This window comes from Channa argus, chromosome 6 (assembly GCF_033026475.1).
Source record: "Channa argus isolate prfri chromosome 6, Channa argus male v1.0, whole genome shotgun sequence".
In the NCBI taxonomy this organism is placed as follows: Eukaryota; Metazoa; Chordata; class Actinopteri; order Anabantiformes; family Channidae; genus Channa; species Channa argus.
Window position 1 is genome coordinate 20,000,200 of NC_090202.1, and position 14,373 is coordinate 20,014,572.

The 14,373-nt window shown below is 40.4% G+C and overlaps 1 protein-coding gene and 1 long non-coding RNA gene across 2 annotated transcripts in view; one reads left to right on the forward strand and one right to left on the reverse strand.

Annotated features, from left to right (window-relative positions):
* Window positions 1-11,853, forward strand: part of LOC137129022 (calsyntenin-2-like) — a 203,302-nt gene extending 191,449 nt beyond the window's left edge. The window contains exons 12-17 of the mRNA XM_067507802.1: window positions 898-1,109; window positions 4,820-4,990; window positions 5,136-5,281; window positions 6,255-6,378; window positions 8,924-9,108; window positions 9,241-11,853. Of these exons, the coding sequence (XP_067363903.1) occupies window positions 898-1,109; window positions 4,820-4,990; window positions 5,136-5,281; window positions 6,255-6,378; window positions 8,924-9,108; window positions 9,241-9,438 (1,036 nt within the window). The 3' untranslated portion in view covers window positions 9,439-11,853. The remainder of the gene's footprint in view (window positions 1-897; window positions 1,110-4,819; window positions 4,991-5,135; window positions 5,282-6,254; window positions 6,379-8,923; window positions 9,109-9,240) is intronic.
* On the reverse strand, window positions 1,050-9,015 carry LOC137129023 (uncharacterized). The gene is made up of 3 exons (XR_010914671.1): window positions 8,892-9,015; window positions 8,073-8,281; window positions 1,050-3,219 (listed from the first exon to the last, which is right to left on the reverse strand). It is a non-coding gene; the product is annotated as an uncharacterized lncRNA (long non-coding RNA).
* Window positions 11,854-14,373: the final 2,520 nt, after the last annotated feature.

A 14,373-nucleotide genomic window follows, 5' to 3' on the forward strand; every position in this document is an offset into this window, starting at 1 on the left:
TATTTTACCCCCTGAACAACTCCATGCACTTTGGTCTGGATTTGATCTCAACAGCTGAGGGTTTTAGAGCAGCATGGGGTCCTGTTGCTGTTAATAAGTCATATTAGCTGCTGATGTGAAGTTCCACCGTTTTGCATTCAGATGCTGGATGGATATAGAGCAGCTTGTGCGAGGGCCAGATTTAGTTTATAAAACATTCTGAAGTGCTCCTCTGTGCATAGGCTAGATGGTCCTTTTAAATGGTATGACCTTCTCATCACTGATCTGGCTTTAGCTACGCTGAGTGAAATCAGCCAGAAGATTAAAATAAAGAAATGTACTTGACGATACTGTCATACACCCCTGAAGGACAATTTGTACCCTGTGAGTCCAGTAAGCACTTCAAACATTTTCTAGGTTAAAAGGAAAGTTTGGCATATGCCAAAATTTTGATTTAACAGCAGATGCATCTGCTTGTATGCTAAATATTTAATGTAATTATTTATAAGAAAATTGCACATTTGTGCATCCCAGGGCAAACAGCCAAATAAGCATTCTGAAGACATCTGGTATAAGTGAACACAACAAAACATTAGTGTCCACTCTTCAGTAACAGAAAATCCCCAAAAATATAGCAAAAACAACAGTGATTGTCTTTAAAATGTGAAAATGGGGATATAGTAAAGCAGCAAAAAGCTAAAATATGATCTTGAGAAAATGTTTAAAGAAGCAGTTACTAAGCTGCAAAGACACAACTACAAGAGTTACCACATTGTTTATAGTGTACTACTACGATAAATATACCATACAAACCCTGAACAGCTATAGAGGATCATCTGGTAAAATGTCACGGGACAAGTTAGCAGCAAGTTGGACAGTAATAACAATAACGTGCCTTCTTCCCCTCTCCACCTTAAGGTGTTTTGGTGAAGACACATGTATCACCATCCCTGACATCGATGCGGTGGTGATGGTGCTGCAGCCCAGTGAGCCCAGGATTACCATCACTGGTGTGGAAAGGCTGAACTGGCCGGCGTCTGACCTCAGAGAGCTGGATGGCATAGCTCTGTTCCAGGATCTCCACATCATCAGCACAGTGACCAGGGCGGATCCCACCGCACATCACACAGGTATGAAGTGTTAACATCTGCACATCGGTTTAGCATCATCATTTTAACACACCGGTCAGTACGCGAAGCCAGTGAGGGATCAGAACCTTATTGCAACATTAGCTACTTATTCTGTTCAGTGTAAATCTGCTATATTCTTGCATCTACATCACTCTAGGCCAAATACAGCAGTCAGATTCAGAATCAGCTACAGTGCTGGAGGAATAGGTCACTTTAAACCCTGAGGCAAAAAAAAATGATTTCTTCTGGATCCTCAGTTTGACCTTTTGTTTCACAAGTATGCTTTGGTCACTTGTGCATGTTTACTTATTGTTTGTTTTTTTTTTAAAGGTAAAATGATACACTTTCAGTTGCAGTGAATACTATCCAGTGACAACCTTATACAAGTTTAAGCACAAAGTAGGAGATAGCTGCCTCCCTACAGGTAGAAGTCTGTCTTGACTAAATATTTAAGCAGTTTTACATATTGATAATGTGTTCACTCATTCATGAAGTCTCATAGCCTATGCAGTGCCACCTGAGTCCCATCAAAACAAACCTTCAGAGAAGGCTCAACATTTCATAACACCTCATGAGACTGCAAATCAACAGCAGCAAACGCCTCTTTCATCTCACACTCCTGCACGCTCAGTGAACTGAAGAAAACAAAAGTTGTGCTTTAGCTCTCGCTATCAAATTCTCAACTTGGTAAAAGTAAATGTAATGTTGAACTTGTTCCTCTTGTATTTACATTAGCAAATTCACAGTGAAAGACAAGTTTGATCCTCTCGGAACAGAATTTGTGGACTGGTACAGGAGCAAACAAATAGCTAATTCAGCAACGTGATACAAAGCTTTTTCCCTCCACCCACATACATTCACCCATATTGTTATATCGGTTAATAAATTAGACCACAACTACAAATACACAACTCAAATCAATGATGGCTACATGGCCCTGAGTTTGAAAGGAGTCATCAAAGGTATTTTACAAGAAGAGGAAAGAGATTAGATCTAAAGACATCTGGACACAGCCTTGTCTCAGTTATTACTTGTCGGATGGCAACAACAAATATAAAAACTCTTTGCAGCCCAAGAAGGCATTTTCCACATAGACCACCATGATAAAAACAGAAGGCTATAAGGCCGATTTATATTGCCAACAAGGTCAGTAATCAGTTATCAGTCTTTGTATTATGACTTTTAAACCTTGAAGGTTTTCTATTTGTAGCTCTTTCCCAAAGCCTTCAGAAAAGCACTAATGAAATGCTGATGTGTTGTAGGTGGCTCAGCACAGACCGATAACCCACAAGCTATAAAAAAAAAGTGTTTGGCTCATGCGGTAAAACAATCATTTTCATGTTACATCTATAAAAATATTTTTTATTCAGTGAATTAATGCACCAAGTAAGCACTTTATTATTGTAACTACTTTAATACTGTAATGTGTCTGCTATGAATCATATTTTCTGAACAACTTGTGTGTAAAATAGTAATAGGTGATTAACAACTGTATTGTGTTTATGTACATAAATTAAAGTAGAACTCTTCGAGTTACTAGTTTTTGCAGAAAATGTACCACTGGTTTGCATATAGAGCTGTGTCACCCACATACCACAGCTAAGGACAAGTGCCTCTTCTCACCCGCAGTAATCTGCAGTGGAAGCTAGAGCCTTTTGTTCCATACAGCTCTGCTGGCCTCGCCAATATGTTGAGTCCTGCTGCAGAGTCCACAGTGTTCCACGCAGGTCTATAAGAATTAGCCGCTCCACTGTTTCTGTATCATCCCATCTGTCACTGTATAATGGCAAACGTCCTCCTGCTGCCTACCAGAAGCCTGATTCCTCAGGTCACGCCATCTTGACTGGAGGCAAATGAGTATGGTGCGGCTGTAGTCTCGACCTGCAATCTGACCACTAAGGCAGGAACGGGCTGTTCAACCCTGCTTGGCCCCGGGCCCTACTGCTCGCAGCCAATTAGGAGTAGATAAGCAGAGTGAGAGGGAGGTTTTAGTCTTCCATTGTGTGTAATGCGGCGGAGGAAGAAGAGCAGTAAGAGGCATTGCTTTCAGGAGTCGGTGGAGCTCTTTCTGTCGGTGAAATGGAGACTGCAGCTGGGGGGAAGAGATTAGCTGGAAGCCAGAGAAAGACACAGAATTAAAAAGAAAGACAGACAGAGAGATGGGAAGAGAGCGTGTGTGTGAGACGAAGTTCCATAATGAGCAGATTTTGTGTTCTCTCAAGGCTTAAAGGATTTTGAGATAAATCGCATATTTCTTTTGCAGGGCATGCAATAAGTTTCTTTTGGACCCTGTTAATCACCCCTTCACCCGCTTCCATGCTTTGTCTCTCTGTCATTCATTTATCTTTGTATTGAGCCTGCTTAGCATCGCATCACCCCTCTCTCTGACACATACAGTATCTTTTGGAGGCACAGCCTGATGCCTTTACTTAAAGCCAAGGTCATCAATTCTTTTTTTAACTCATCTTTAATGCCGACACATTTGTGTTGGTAGTGCTCGTGTTGCCCTTAGCTCTTCCTTTAGTCCCAGGCTTTTGACCCTCACTCAGTCTCCATCTCGTTTCTTATGTGGTTTGTAATTCTTTCCAGGGAACCCGCCCACACCCAAGCTCTGATCAGCTGAATGATCACAGAAACAGTTCTTGGGACATCCCAGCTCGATTAGTGTACTCTAGCCTGTGCTATTTCACTTGTTTTCCTTGTCTTTAGTTCTGTTTTTGTCAAAGCAGCATTAATCATAAATTGCAAACACAAAAAAGCTGGAGATTAAAAAATGGTAAATGGTAATGTGCTAAACCTCCAGCAGAGTCATCCAGCAACACTTAAAGTCATATGTTTTTGGCCACCTAAAATGTTCAAGTCCAAGCAATAGTTGTTGTAACTCCTTAACTAACAGTAGGTCTTTGTCTTGGCGCCTCCCTCACTGGTCTACATTTTGTACAGCCAATCTGATTTCAGAGAGAGTCTGCTGTAGGCATATTTATACCAGTGCCGCATTTCCTCCACTTCTTATAATGTTTTAGTTAATTTACTTACAGAGGCCGAGTCCTCACACAAAACCTTTTTCTTCAATTCTGTATTAGGGAGAAATAGTTCATGCTTCAGTGTTAAAAAAAAAAAAAAAAAAAAGTAAGTGAAAACCTCCAAACGAATGACGAATTATTTACACACAGACACCACATCGACCTTTCTCCACTGGGAAACAGTTACATGTGCATACCCGAGTCAGTTGCGTGGGAGCATAGAGTGAGGACGAAGGTGGGCAGCAGAGAGAAATGGCAGCTAACTCTTAGCAGACTGTCAAAGAGCCCCAGCAGCCACCCAGCACTGCTGTGATGGGAGCTGTCTGAGGGGACTTGTTACTAGATCAGCTCATGGCGCTGTCTGTGTTCTGAGGGTTGACGAGTAATTGGAGTCAGGAAGTAGGTGTGTTGTGTTCTGTGCTGTTTGACTTATGGTTCTTCAAAGTGTTCAGGTTTTTCTCCCACAAACTTTGGAATGACATCAACAATAAGACATATACTGTGTGGAATAGTTAATTTGATCAACTGTAATAATTAGCTTAATTTTGTGAGATAGCAAAGGTATGTGAGCTACAGTGACTTCAATGGAAATGGGCTTCTAATTAAGATGAGAACATGTTCAAAAAAATACATTCTGATCTTCTTCAGAGCGAATTATAGCTCTGTGTGTGTGTATATGTGGTGTAGCACGTCGCCCCGGGGTGCTGGAGGAGATCATTCACAACTTGGACTACTGCGATATTCTGGTGCTGGGGGAGGAGCTGAGGCCGGGGCAGGAGTCTCTCCAACTGCAGCGAAGGGCTCTGCTGGGAAAGCACCTCGATGCCACCAACTCCACCTCTGGCATGTCCATATATGGTAGGTTGCTATGGTAATTACACATCTGGTGTATTCTTAGAAAGTTGTGTCCATGAAAAGGGTACATTAATTCACCACTGCTGTCTAAAACGTTCTGACTTAACCCCAAAACAACCCACTATGTTGGTCTCTGTCTCCTTCACAGGTGTAGACTCTATGTCCAATTACGAGCAGGTGATCAGACAGGTCCACTTCTACAATTGGCAGCCTGGACAACTAACAGAGAGAAGGTTTCGCCTCACCTGCTCGGAGCTCAATGGACGCTACACAAGCAATGAGTTCAACCTTGAGGTCAGTGTGAAGAACGGCTTCGCTGATGTCTTTTTAAAGGTCAAGTTTCACTTTGGTGCTAATATTCATCTTACTAATCAATTAATGTATAGTCTGTGGCATCTGCTGCTGAACGTCAATATAATGTTGGAGGTCAATAACAACTTGTTGATAAATCTATCTAAAAAAAATGTATCACTATAAACAGATAATCAATTGGACATATAAAAGCAAAAACAACAAATTCTCACTGGTTCTTGTTGCCCAAATATAAGTTTGAGCATTTTAATGCCTCTGTGTAAGCGACAGGGGACTTGACACAAGTGTCCACTTGGAGGCATACAGCTGTGAGGTGGGCTATTTTTTTAAGTTTATAGACATTGACTAAATCAATAATCAAAGAAATAACTTTGATAAGCAGATGGAAAATAATAAATGACCATGTACATATCACTGATGACTGTCGCAAACATTTGCTAGATGCCAATTCAGGCTATACTGATTTTTACCACTCAACGGCTTGAACTGGCAAAGTGACTGAGCTGAGTCAGCTCCGGGCTCCGGCAACACAAATATACAAATGAGCCTCTGCAGGCAATCAAGTGATATATACTGTATTTGCAATACCACAGATATGCAAAAAAACACTTTGTGATAACAAATGTGTTATCACCAACCGCTTCAACACAAACGTTTTAGCTAAAGGCGCAGTGCAGATTGAACACACTGATGAAACCTGGTTGGACATTTAAAAATAAGACTCAATGACCAGTTTATATTGAAGACACCCTGAACTGCTCCACAGTAAATGAGGCTTCACTGGCAGCAGGAACATTCACACACACCTTCTGTCCCAGTTCATAAAGATTCTCTGTGGTTTACATTTCCCCTTTACTGTACTGAGCTGACAAAAGTTTAAGTGAAACTCTGACTTAATGGACAGACTGTAAAATGTTAAGCTGGATCAATTTCTCTTGTCCTGTTTCCAACCCAGGTGAGCGTACTTCATAACGCAGAAGCTGCAGAACATGTCAGTCATATGGTAGCAGCACCTCAGTACATGCAGGTGGTCCACCATCCATCCATGATTCATGACTTTTACTCCACTCACAGCTCAGGTAAGAAGACAGTAGCCTCCTAGCTTTCCTTTGTAAACAAATAGTTTCAGTAATTTAGTTTCACTTTTTTCAACTGACCTATTTTTAACTCTGCGTACTCATAACTCATTCTGTGAGATCAGATTATATCACATCATTATACATGTTCAGCAGAGCTACAGTGAAGTCAGGTAGTAAACAATGTAAAACAGGAAAACTAAATTCAACTACACAACAAATTTGTATGCAAAAAAGTTCTGATACAGTCCTAGTCTGAATAAAACGGTTCTGCAGTCCAGACACAGGCTGCAGACAATCTCCGCCAACGGCATCTAACGTAGTAAACGTGATTCATATTTGGTTTTGGCTGAGAAATAATGCAGAAGGGAATTTTCCTGCTGTGAAAGAGTGGGTGTAGAAGCTACAGCTGTGACAGCAGCTCTGAGATTTCATGTAACCATAGCAAAGCTTTGAGCTACAAACTGGATCTCAATCTGTTAGCATTTGCTAATAAGTACTGGACAAACGCTTGGGGAATTGTGGTCATCATCACTGCTATAATGCTTAGTCCTGAAGGAAATAGGATTGAACAAACTAACAATCCATGAAGTGGTCGGGACATTTCAGTGAAAACCACAAATTCAAACGTCATGGCAGTCAGAGCATTCAGACTCATTCATCAGTGTTTTCTAACTTGCTATTAGGTAAGAACAGAATCTACACACACTAAATACAACTCTTTGCACATTTGAGTGCTGGTTATTGATTTAGTTCTACTTTTATTATGATATTTACACAACACTAACAATATTTAAATGCTTCTTAAAACATTAAATGTGGTGAAAGTCTTCCCTCTCAGCTACCACTGTCCTGAGCATTTTGGGCTCTGGACAGCAGATTTGCTTAGATAACTTGACTTTTTTCCCCCCACATTTTAGATCAGGATTTCTTACTACTATTACTATTACATTCAGTTGTGTGCCGTTCTCCAAACACAGCATTCTCTGAACGGGTAATAGCTCCATGCTTTTGTGTGTGTGCGCATTTTTCTATCCACTAGCAACACTACTACATGACAGCTCGTTTGCTGCTCACTTCCTGCAGCAGAGCCTTCTCCTCAGAACTACTTAGGTTTTTCTGCTGTTTGGAGTCCGGTGCTCCACCATCTGTAGATTTCATGTGGCAGTTCTTGACTTCTTCAACAATTCCTTCAGTTTCTGTGTGCGATTCCTGTGTTTGTTCACGGCACCAGCCGAACACGTACCCACGCTAAATTTTAACTTAGAATACAGTATGTGAAAGGTTTTTATGTCCGCTATCCTTCCTGAGGTAAAGATGCTCAGTTTTGCTTTATAGTTTGTTTATTGTACTGTTCAGCAGACTTGTTCCCCTCCCTCCCCATGAGTGATCTGAAGAACTGATATTAAGAACATGTTGAGGAGGACAGACATGGGTCTTAATCTACCACACAATATTTAATTATTCATTACGTTAATGGATTCTACTTAAAGTCCCGGAGAGCGTGTGTGAAAACGAGGTCAAAGGAATAGAGAGTGGCTGGAAATCAGAGAGCTACATATGGCAAATAGTTAAAAATAAAATATTTCCAGTTGTAGTTTTAGCCATGGCACATGTAAATGATCAAGATGACATCTCTACAGTGTGGAAAATGTTGGCGCGCGCGTGTGTGTGTGTGTAAGCATGAAAACACTCACCCAAGTAGCTCTTATGGGCTGGATGAAGCTTCACTTGGAGGATGATCAAAGGCTGTGGATTTAGTGTGAAAATCTAGGGAACTAGACTGAATCAAATGATCATCTGAAGAGTCCTCTGAGAGTCTCACCCTTGTTAAACACACACACTCACACCAGCAGATACCAGTGGAGAGAGGCCATGAACGGAGAAGCTGTGTTATTTCAGTAGACTGGAGATCAGAGCAGAAGAAATAAACATTTTAGATCTAGAGAAATCCCTCGGTGTATGTTTTAGTTATGCTGCTAAATAGGGTTTATGATACAGCTTTGCAGACATGTATTACTCTGAGACACAAAAGTTTTGTTTTTGAAAAAGTCCTTAACTCTTATTTTTCTGAATTAAAGCCAACAGACCAGCAACACAAGAAACAGTTTAAACAGTGACCAAGTTACGTTTCTATTCTGTATGCTAGCAGCCATGGCAATGTGGAAGAAAAGAGAGCCTTTCAAAGCTAGCACGTTAGCATGTTAACATGCTCACACCATGGATACACACACTAACTTATTGTACCAGGTCTCATTTTGCTTAAATGTTCTTGACAGGGATGGATTTAGGGTCTTTCAAGTTCCTCCAACGTACACTACTAAATGAATGCAGTTGTTTTTAAACTACATTGATCAAGAAACAGATGCTCTTGCCTGGTACAAGGTCTTCTGACCAAAACAAATTTAAATGGGTACAAATATCCAGCAGTGTGTAGGATTCTTATTTTTTTCCTTTGTTGCTTCAAAAAAAAAATTTTGTTACCGTAGCATGACTTTTTTTCCCCCCACACTTACATCTCTACCCAATTCTCTCATCCGGTGGTCAGGGGTACCAAGTGCTGCGACTGTGGTAATTGTCATGTGTATCGTCGCCTTGGTGGTCGCAGTGGTGCTCGGCATCTACCGCATCCACCTAACCCACCAGCAGGATGTCAAGATGGCCGAGACAGCCAAAGAAACGGACACAACCTGGGACGACTCGGCTCTGACGATCATCGTCAACCCGATGGAGGTAGGACAACTGTAGTTGTGTGGACAGATGCTGTCAGGAACATAAATGTTCTGCAATTGTTACTGTGGGTATTTTTTATTTTTTTTTTTGCTTTTAAAACTAGTTTCTGATCATTTCTAAAACTCACCACAGATCCTGGATGAGCCCCAGGCTGCACATGGAGACGCCAGTGAGGAGGAGGAGGAAGAAGAGGATGATGATGAAGAAGAGGATGAGATCACCAGTGCTGAGTCAGACGACAGCGAGGAGGAAGTGGATGTCCAGCTACCCAGAATGCAACGCCCAAGCAAGAAGGGACAAAACTGGGACGAAACAACAATATCTTATTGAAACTCACATTCACAGCCACTTACACGCACACACACTCTGTGAAACATCCATATGAAACCTCTAATCAGATTATTGAAACAGACTTTGTGTTGTTGATGCTCTATAAATGAGGTAATATCTCCCCCTGCTGGAATACCACACACACACAGAGCAATGAGTTATAATTAGCCTCGTCAAACAAACTCACGTTTTATACAGCTGATATGACACTACAACTTCTCCTCGATCAAATTTACATCATTCCCTGAGAGATGGTTTTTCTCCATTAATACAACACAGTCAAACTCTTTAGTAAAATAAAGTTGATGTCCCTTAAAATTGCAAAACAGTCTTTATCCAAGAATACTGGGTTGCAAAAGTGAAGAAACTGACTATTTTTAGTTTGTATACTTCATGATATTTATCAGTCTTTATTCTACCCTATGGGCCAAAGCCAGGTGATTTTACAGAAATAGAATATTTTCAATGGTACACAAAAACAAAAGGAAAAAAATATGATTGTGTCACTAACATCATGTAGAACTGGCTGTGGGGTCTGAGTTTGGGGGTTTGGGGATAGTCAGAGGAGTCTCCTTGTAAATTTTTTTATGCTCCTTTCATGTAAATATTGAGTATAGTAGGTGACCCTGCCACCACCCCCCATCCACCTCACTCTTTCCACCCAGACAACCCCTCTACACCTGTACACAGCAACACAAGCCACGTCAATGTGTGTGTGTCCATACCCTCAACCCTTATGCTGCAGGGGCCTTTACAGAGCTGACCCCTCAGTCATCAGTGTGTGTCATCTAGCCCGGTGTTCAGTGATTTAGGTTTGTTTGGAGGGATGTGCCTCTGCCTCCATAGTGACTGTCAGTTAAAGCTTCACTAGGGAAGACTCACCTGTGAAAATGCAGGTAATTAGTTTAAAATCATACAGCAGGGCTGCAGCTCAATAGACCACAACATTTGCCAGGTTAGTCACAGGTGTGGTCAAAGACCTGTAAACTTGTTAGAAACACAGTCTACAGGTTGGTATTCCAACGACAAAGTCAAGAAATCCAAAATCTCTCAAACCCTGACATCATTGTCAAACTTTGAAAATGTGATTCTGCAAACAACCTTTGCTTTTAACATCCAAAGATATAACCTTATATAAAAGTGATCCTTTTACCACGTGTTTAATATTGAGGTCTTAGTGGATGATGGATTGCATTATATGAAGGTGGTTCTAATGTTTTGGCCTCATCAGTTGTACAGTTGTAACTCAGAAATTGTAACCTTGTTAAAGAAGAATTTGTGTCCAAGCTGCTCTGTGGGATTGCATTAGACTCTACAGGTGTCCTTGATGAGGTGGCTAGTGACTATATTTAATGAAGCTCTTCCAGCTCCCTCACCTTAACATTTTAGCATCTATTTTATCGGCCGCATTTCCAGAACCTGTTCTTCGTTCTGATAAACGCACAGTAGTTAGCAGCTAAAAGGTCAGATCCATTTCTCAGTTGTTGGAGATTAAACCAGCAGTTAACAAACTGCTTTTGTTCAGTTTTGTTTTTTTAATTGGGTCAATTGAAGCCTGAATTCAGAACATGTCAATATCTTATTCGTTTTTGGCAACAAAGTGGTACCAAAATACTTTTTGTTTTGTTTTTTTAAATCACAAATATAAAGTCTTTCAGCTCTACTCACAATGAACATTAATCTATATACTGTACACACCACTAAAGCAAAATAAATTGTTTCATGTTTGTTCCTCCTTTGTTTCCAAGCACGTTTACGAGAGTGCACAAAAACTGCAATCAGATCCTGGTGTAACTAAGACAAAAGCACGGAGAAGTAAATAAATTAAGCATTGTCACATTTGACATTATCAGAAAACAGAGGTTGCTTGACCTTGAGGTGAATAGACATTAATCTCTGGCTGTGGCTGTAATGTTTGATAGCAAAGAATCCACAAAACCAGAACATTTTGTTACTGAAAAAACATTTGCAGTGACCACTGACGAAAGAAGGTTTCAATAAAAAAATAAAAAATAGCAACCACTGGAAAATGTCCATCTTTACCCTAGTGAAAGTTTGACAGCTGTCCTGTGGTAGCTGGGAGAACCTACTGTATGCGTAACTGTAGCTCTGTGTTCATGTGAAGAGTTTTTCCTCATACTGTGACACCTGGTCTTGTGACGTCCCATACCCCCTCCCCCCCTTCAAAAAAAAAAAAAAAAAAAGCCTTTGGTGGAGTTTGCATCAGCCCAAACCCTAATGTTGTCCTGACATTTGTTTTAGAAGAGGAGGCTGGTGAAATTAATATTGAAACCTTGTATAATGTGTACAATTTTTTTAGCTTCTTTTTTTTCTCTAGATTCTTTCAATCTGTTTTCTTTGGAATGGTCACTACAGCACTTTCTGTAAATTGGCCAATAAAAACTTGTTTTGGAATCAGACTCCTACTTTTGTGATCATAAGGACTTTTCTTCTGAATAAAATGCAATTTAATGTTGACAGTACAGTGATTACAATTTGAATCTAATTGGAGAAAGGGAAACATGTATCTATGGATCAAACATAACTGGGATTTCTACCTAAGTAGGTCTCAATGAAAATAAGTTTGCTCAGGCACATCAGTGTTCTGTTTCGTTTCTAAATAGTTTACTGACATCAGTGCTTAACAAGCAAATGTCTCTAATCAACCAGACATACAGTATTTATCCTCTTCGGGGGAAGGAGCAGCACTGATCCCCAGTGGATTACTTTTATTTATTTTTTTTAAGTATTTCTTAAAACAATCAGTGCGGTTTCAAAACAGGCCACAGAAGCTCTACTCTTCTACACTGAACTCCTACAGTGTTATCTATTAGAAGCTATTCAGTTATTATTGGTTGTGTTCACACATCTAAACCTACTATTAGGCATGTTTTAGTTGTGTTTGTGCACGTGCACCGTCTACTCATTTCTACTTGTTAAATTATCTATAATAACAGAACACATGCAAAAGATGCAGGACAGGGAATGAAGTCAGTGGATGATTGTGTCCTGTGGGTGATCAGTCTTAATAAAAACTAAGGATTTGTGTTCAAATGCAACAGGTTTTGGGACTTTCCATTTAGATTAAATAAAATTATTTTTAGGGGACAGGGTTTGCTAATGGGGTATTTGAGAGTTAAAGTTCCATTTTAAATGTGGTCATTTATGTTAGAACTAGGATTAAACAACTGAGGATTATGACGCGTCTGTGAACTGACACCGTCATTCGTTAAGTCTATGAACGATAGAGTGTGTCCATCTAGTGGACATCTGCTGTACTGCACAAGTACGCACCCTCAATTTTAAATCAGTGGTAAAATTGTGTGTTATGTTACTTCCACAGCTCCCTGTACCTTGTTCTGCGTTTTTCATACTTTCAGTCATGCTGAGGTGTTTATGGAGTTTGATTTCAGCCTTAATCTTAGAACCCTGTTCTAAAATCAATGTAAATTTGGCTCTTAGTGCTTCAGGAAATGTGGGAACACCCCATGTATTATTAAAAAAAAAACTAAAATATTCAAAAAACATTTTATATTCAAGGGAAGAGAGCAGAGATGGGGGAGCTCCAGGCACTGTCACCTTCACTCGTGGCTCATTCATACAAACATAAAATGAAAAGTTCCTTCACTCAATTTAAATACCCCAGAGTACAGACTGCAGAGTAACTTGGCCTACATATAAGTGCATTTGAGAACTGATGGACAGATGTTGAGTTTTCTTATTTTCACCGTTTGGATGATGGAAGTCGGTGTCAAGGCTACAGCGTCATAACAGAAACATACTGGGAGCTGTAGTACATGAATACTGATGCTGCCCCAGAAGAAACAGACTACAATTATTCTCCCCGAAAATAACAACCTTGAAAAACTGAAAGGAGCTGATGAAAACCACAATAAAGGTTACTAAGGAATTTGAGACCAGAGGACCCAGCACAAACTTGGGCAGAGCTGTGAAGTGAAAACAAAAGCAGTGAAGCACAAACGGAAGCAGCAGTGAGATATTTTAAAAGTAATCGATAGTCACGCAGTTTGGCTGGCGTGCAAAGGATTGGAAAAGTTCAACTACAGAGCTGGTGCACAGTGGAAAGTCTGATCAGAGCCAAATCAGCCCAGTTGTGCGTGAGGACTGACTGAAACATGCTACCACAGCCAGACTGTGCCCTTTAGAACTGCCAGGGTCCTGAAGCGTAACACAAGTGTGGAGCAGTCAGACTGTTTCAGAATGTGTTACTAACATTTAACTAGAAAATCAAGAATTCGTATTTTGTAACTGAAATGTGGTATTATGTATTCTACAAATATACTGTTAACATGGTGAAAAATGGGGTAAGACTCGCCTCCGGGGTGTGAACAAACTGCAGGCAAGCAGCAGAAAGGCTGAGCTGAATGAAACGAAGTCGGGCCACCAATGACTGCAGGGTTTTTCTTTGCTTAGTGACTGAGTTGTTTACTATAGTTGTAATTAACTTCTCCCCACAAAGTTCCCACAGACATGTGACTTAAACTGTGTTTTCTTATACATCTTTGGTACTTATGATTGGTAGATTGGTTGCTCACTCAGGTAGAGGGTGTACAAAGAAAGTGTACAAAGAATTTTGATGACAAACTACTAAAGCAGTAGTAAAGATTAGTAATGCATCAAATATATTTGTACAAGCAACTATATTTTGTTATCATGTTCTATGTTAGATCATTTCTCTACAATATAATTCATGTGCTTGCAAAAAAAAAGGGTTTTTACGTGCGAGTCTGTGCTCGTAATTAAGGGACAAATAACAGGAATAGATACACTTCCAGCTCAGCAGGAGCCCAGGGCCCTGCCAGGCGTCTGCCCTGCTGCTGAGCCTCCCGACAGGGCTCCATGTGATCTCTTAGCAGGCCCACGTGGAATAACACACACCTTGATCTGCACAATTCCTCTGCCCGCACAAAAACC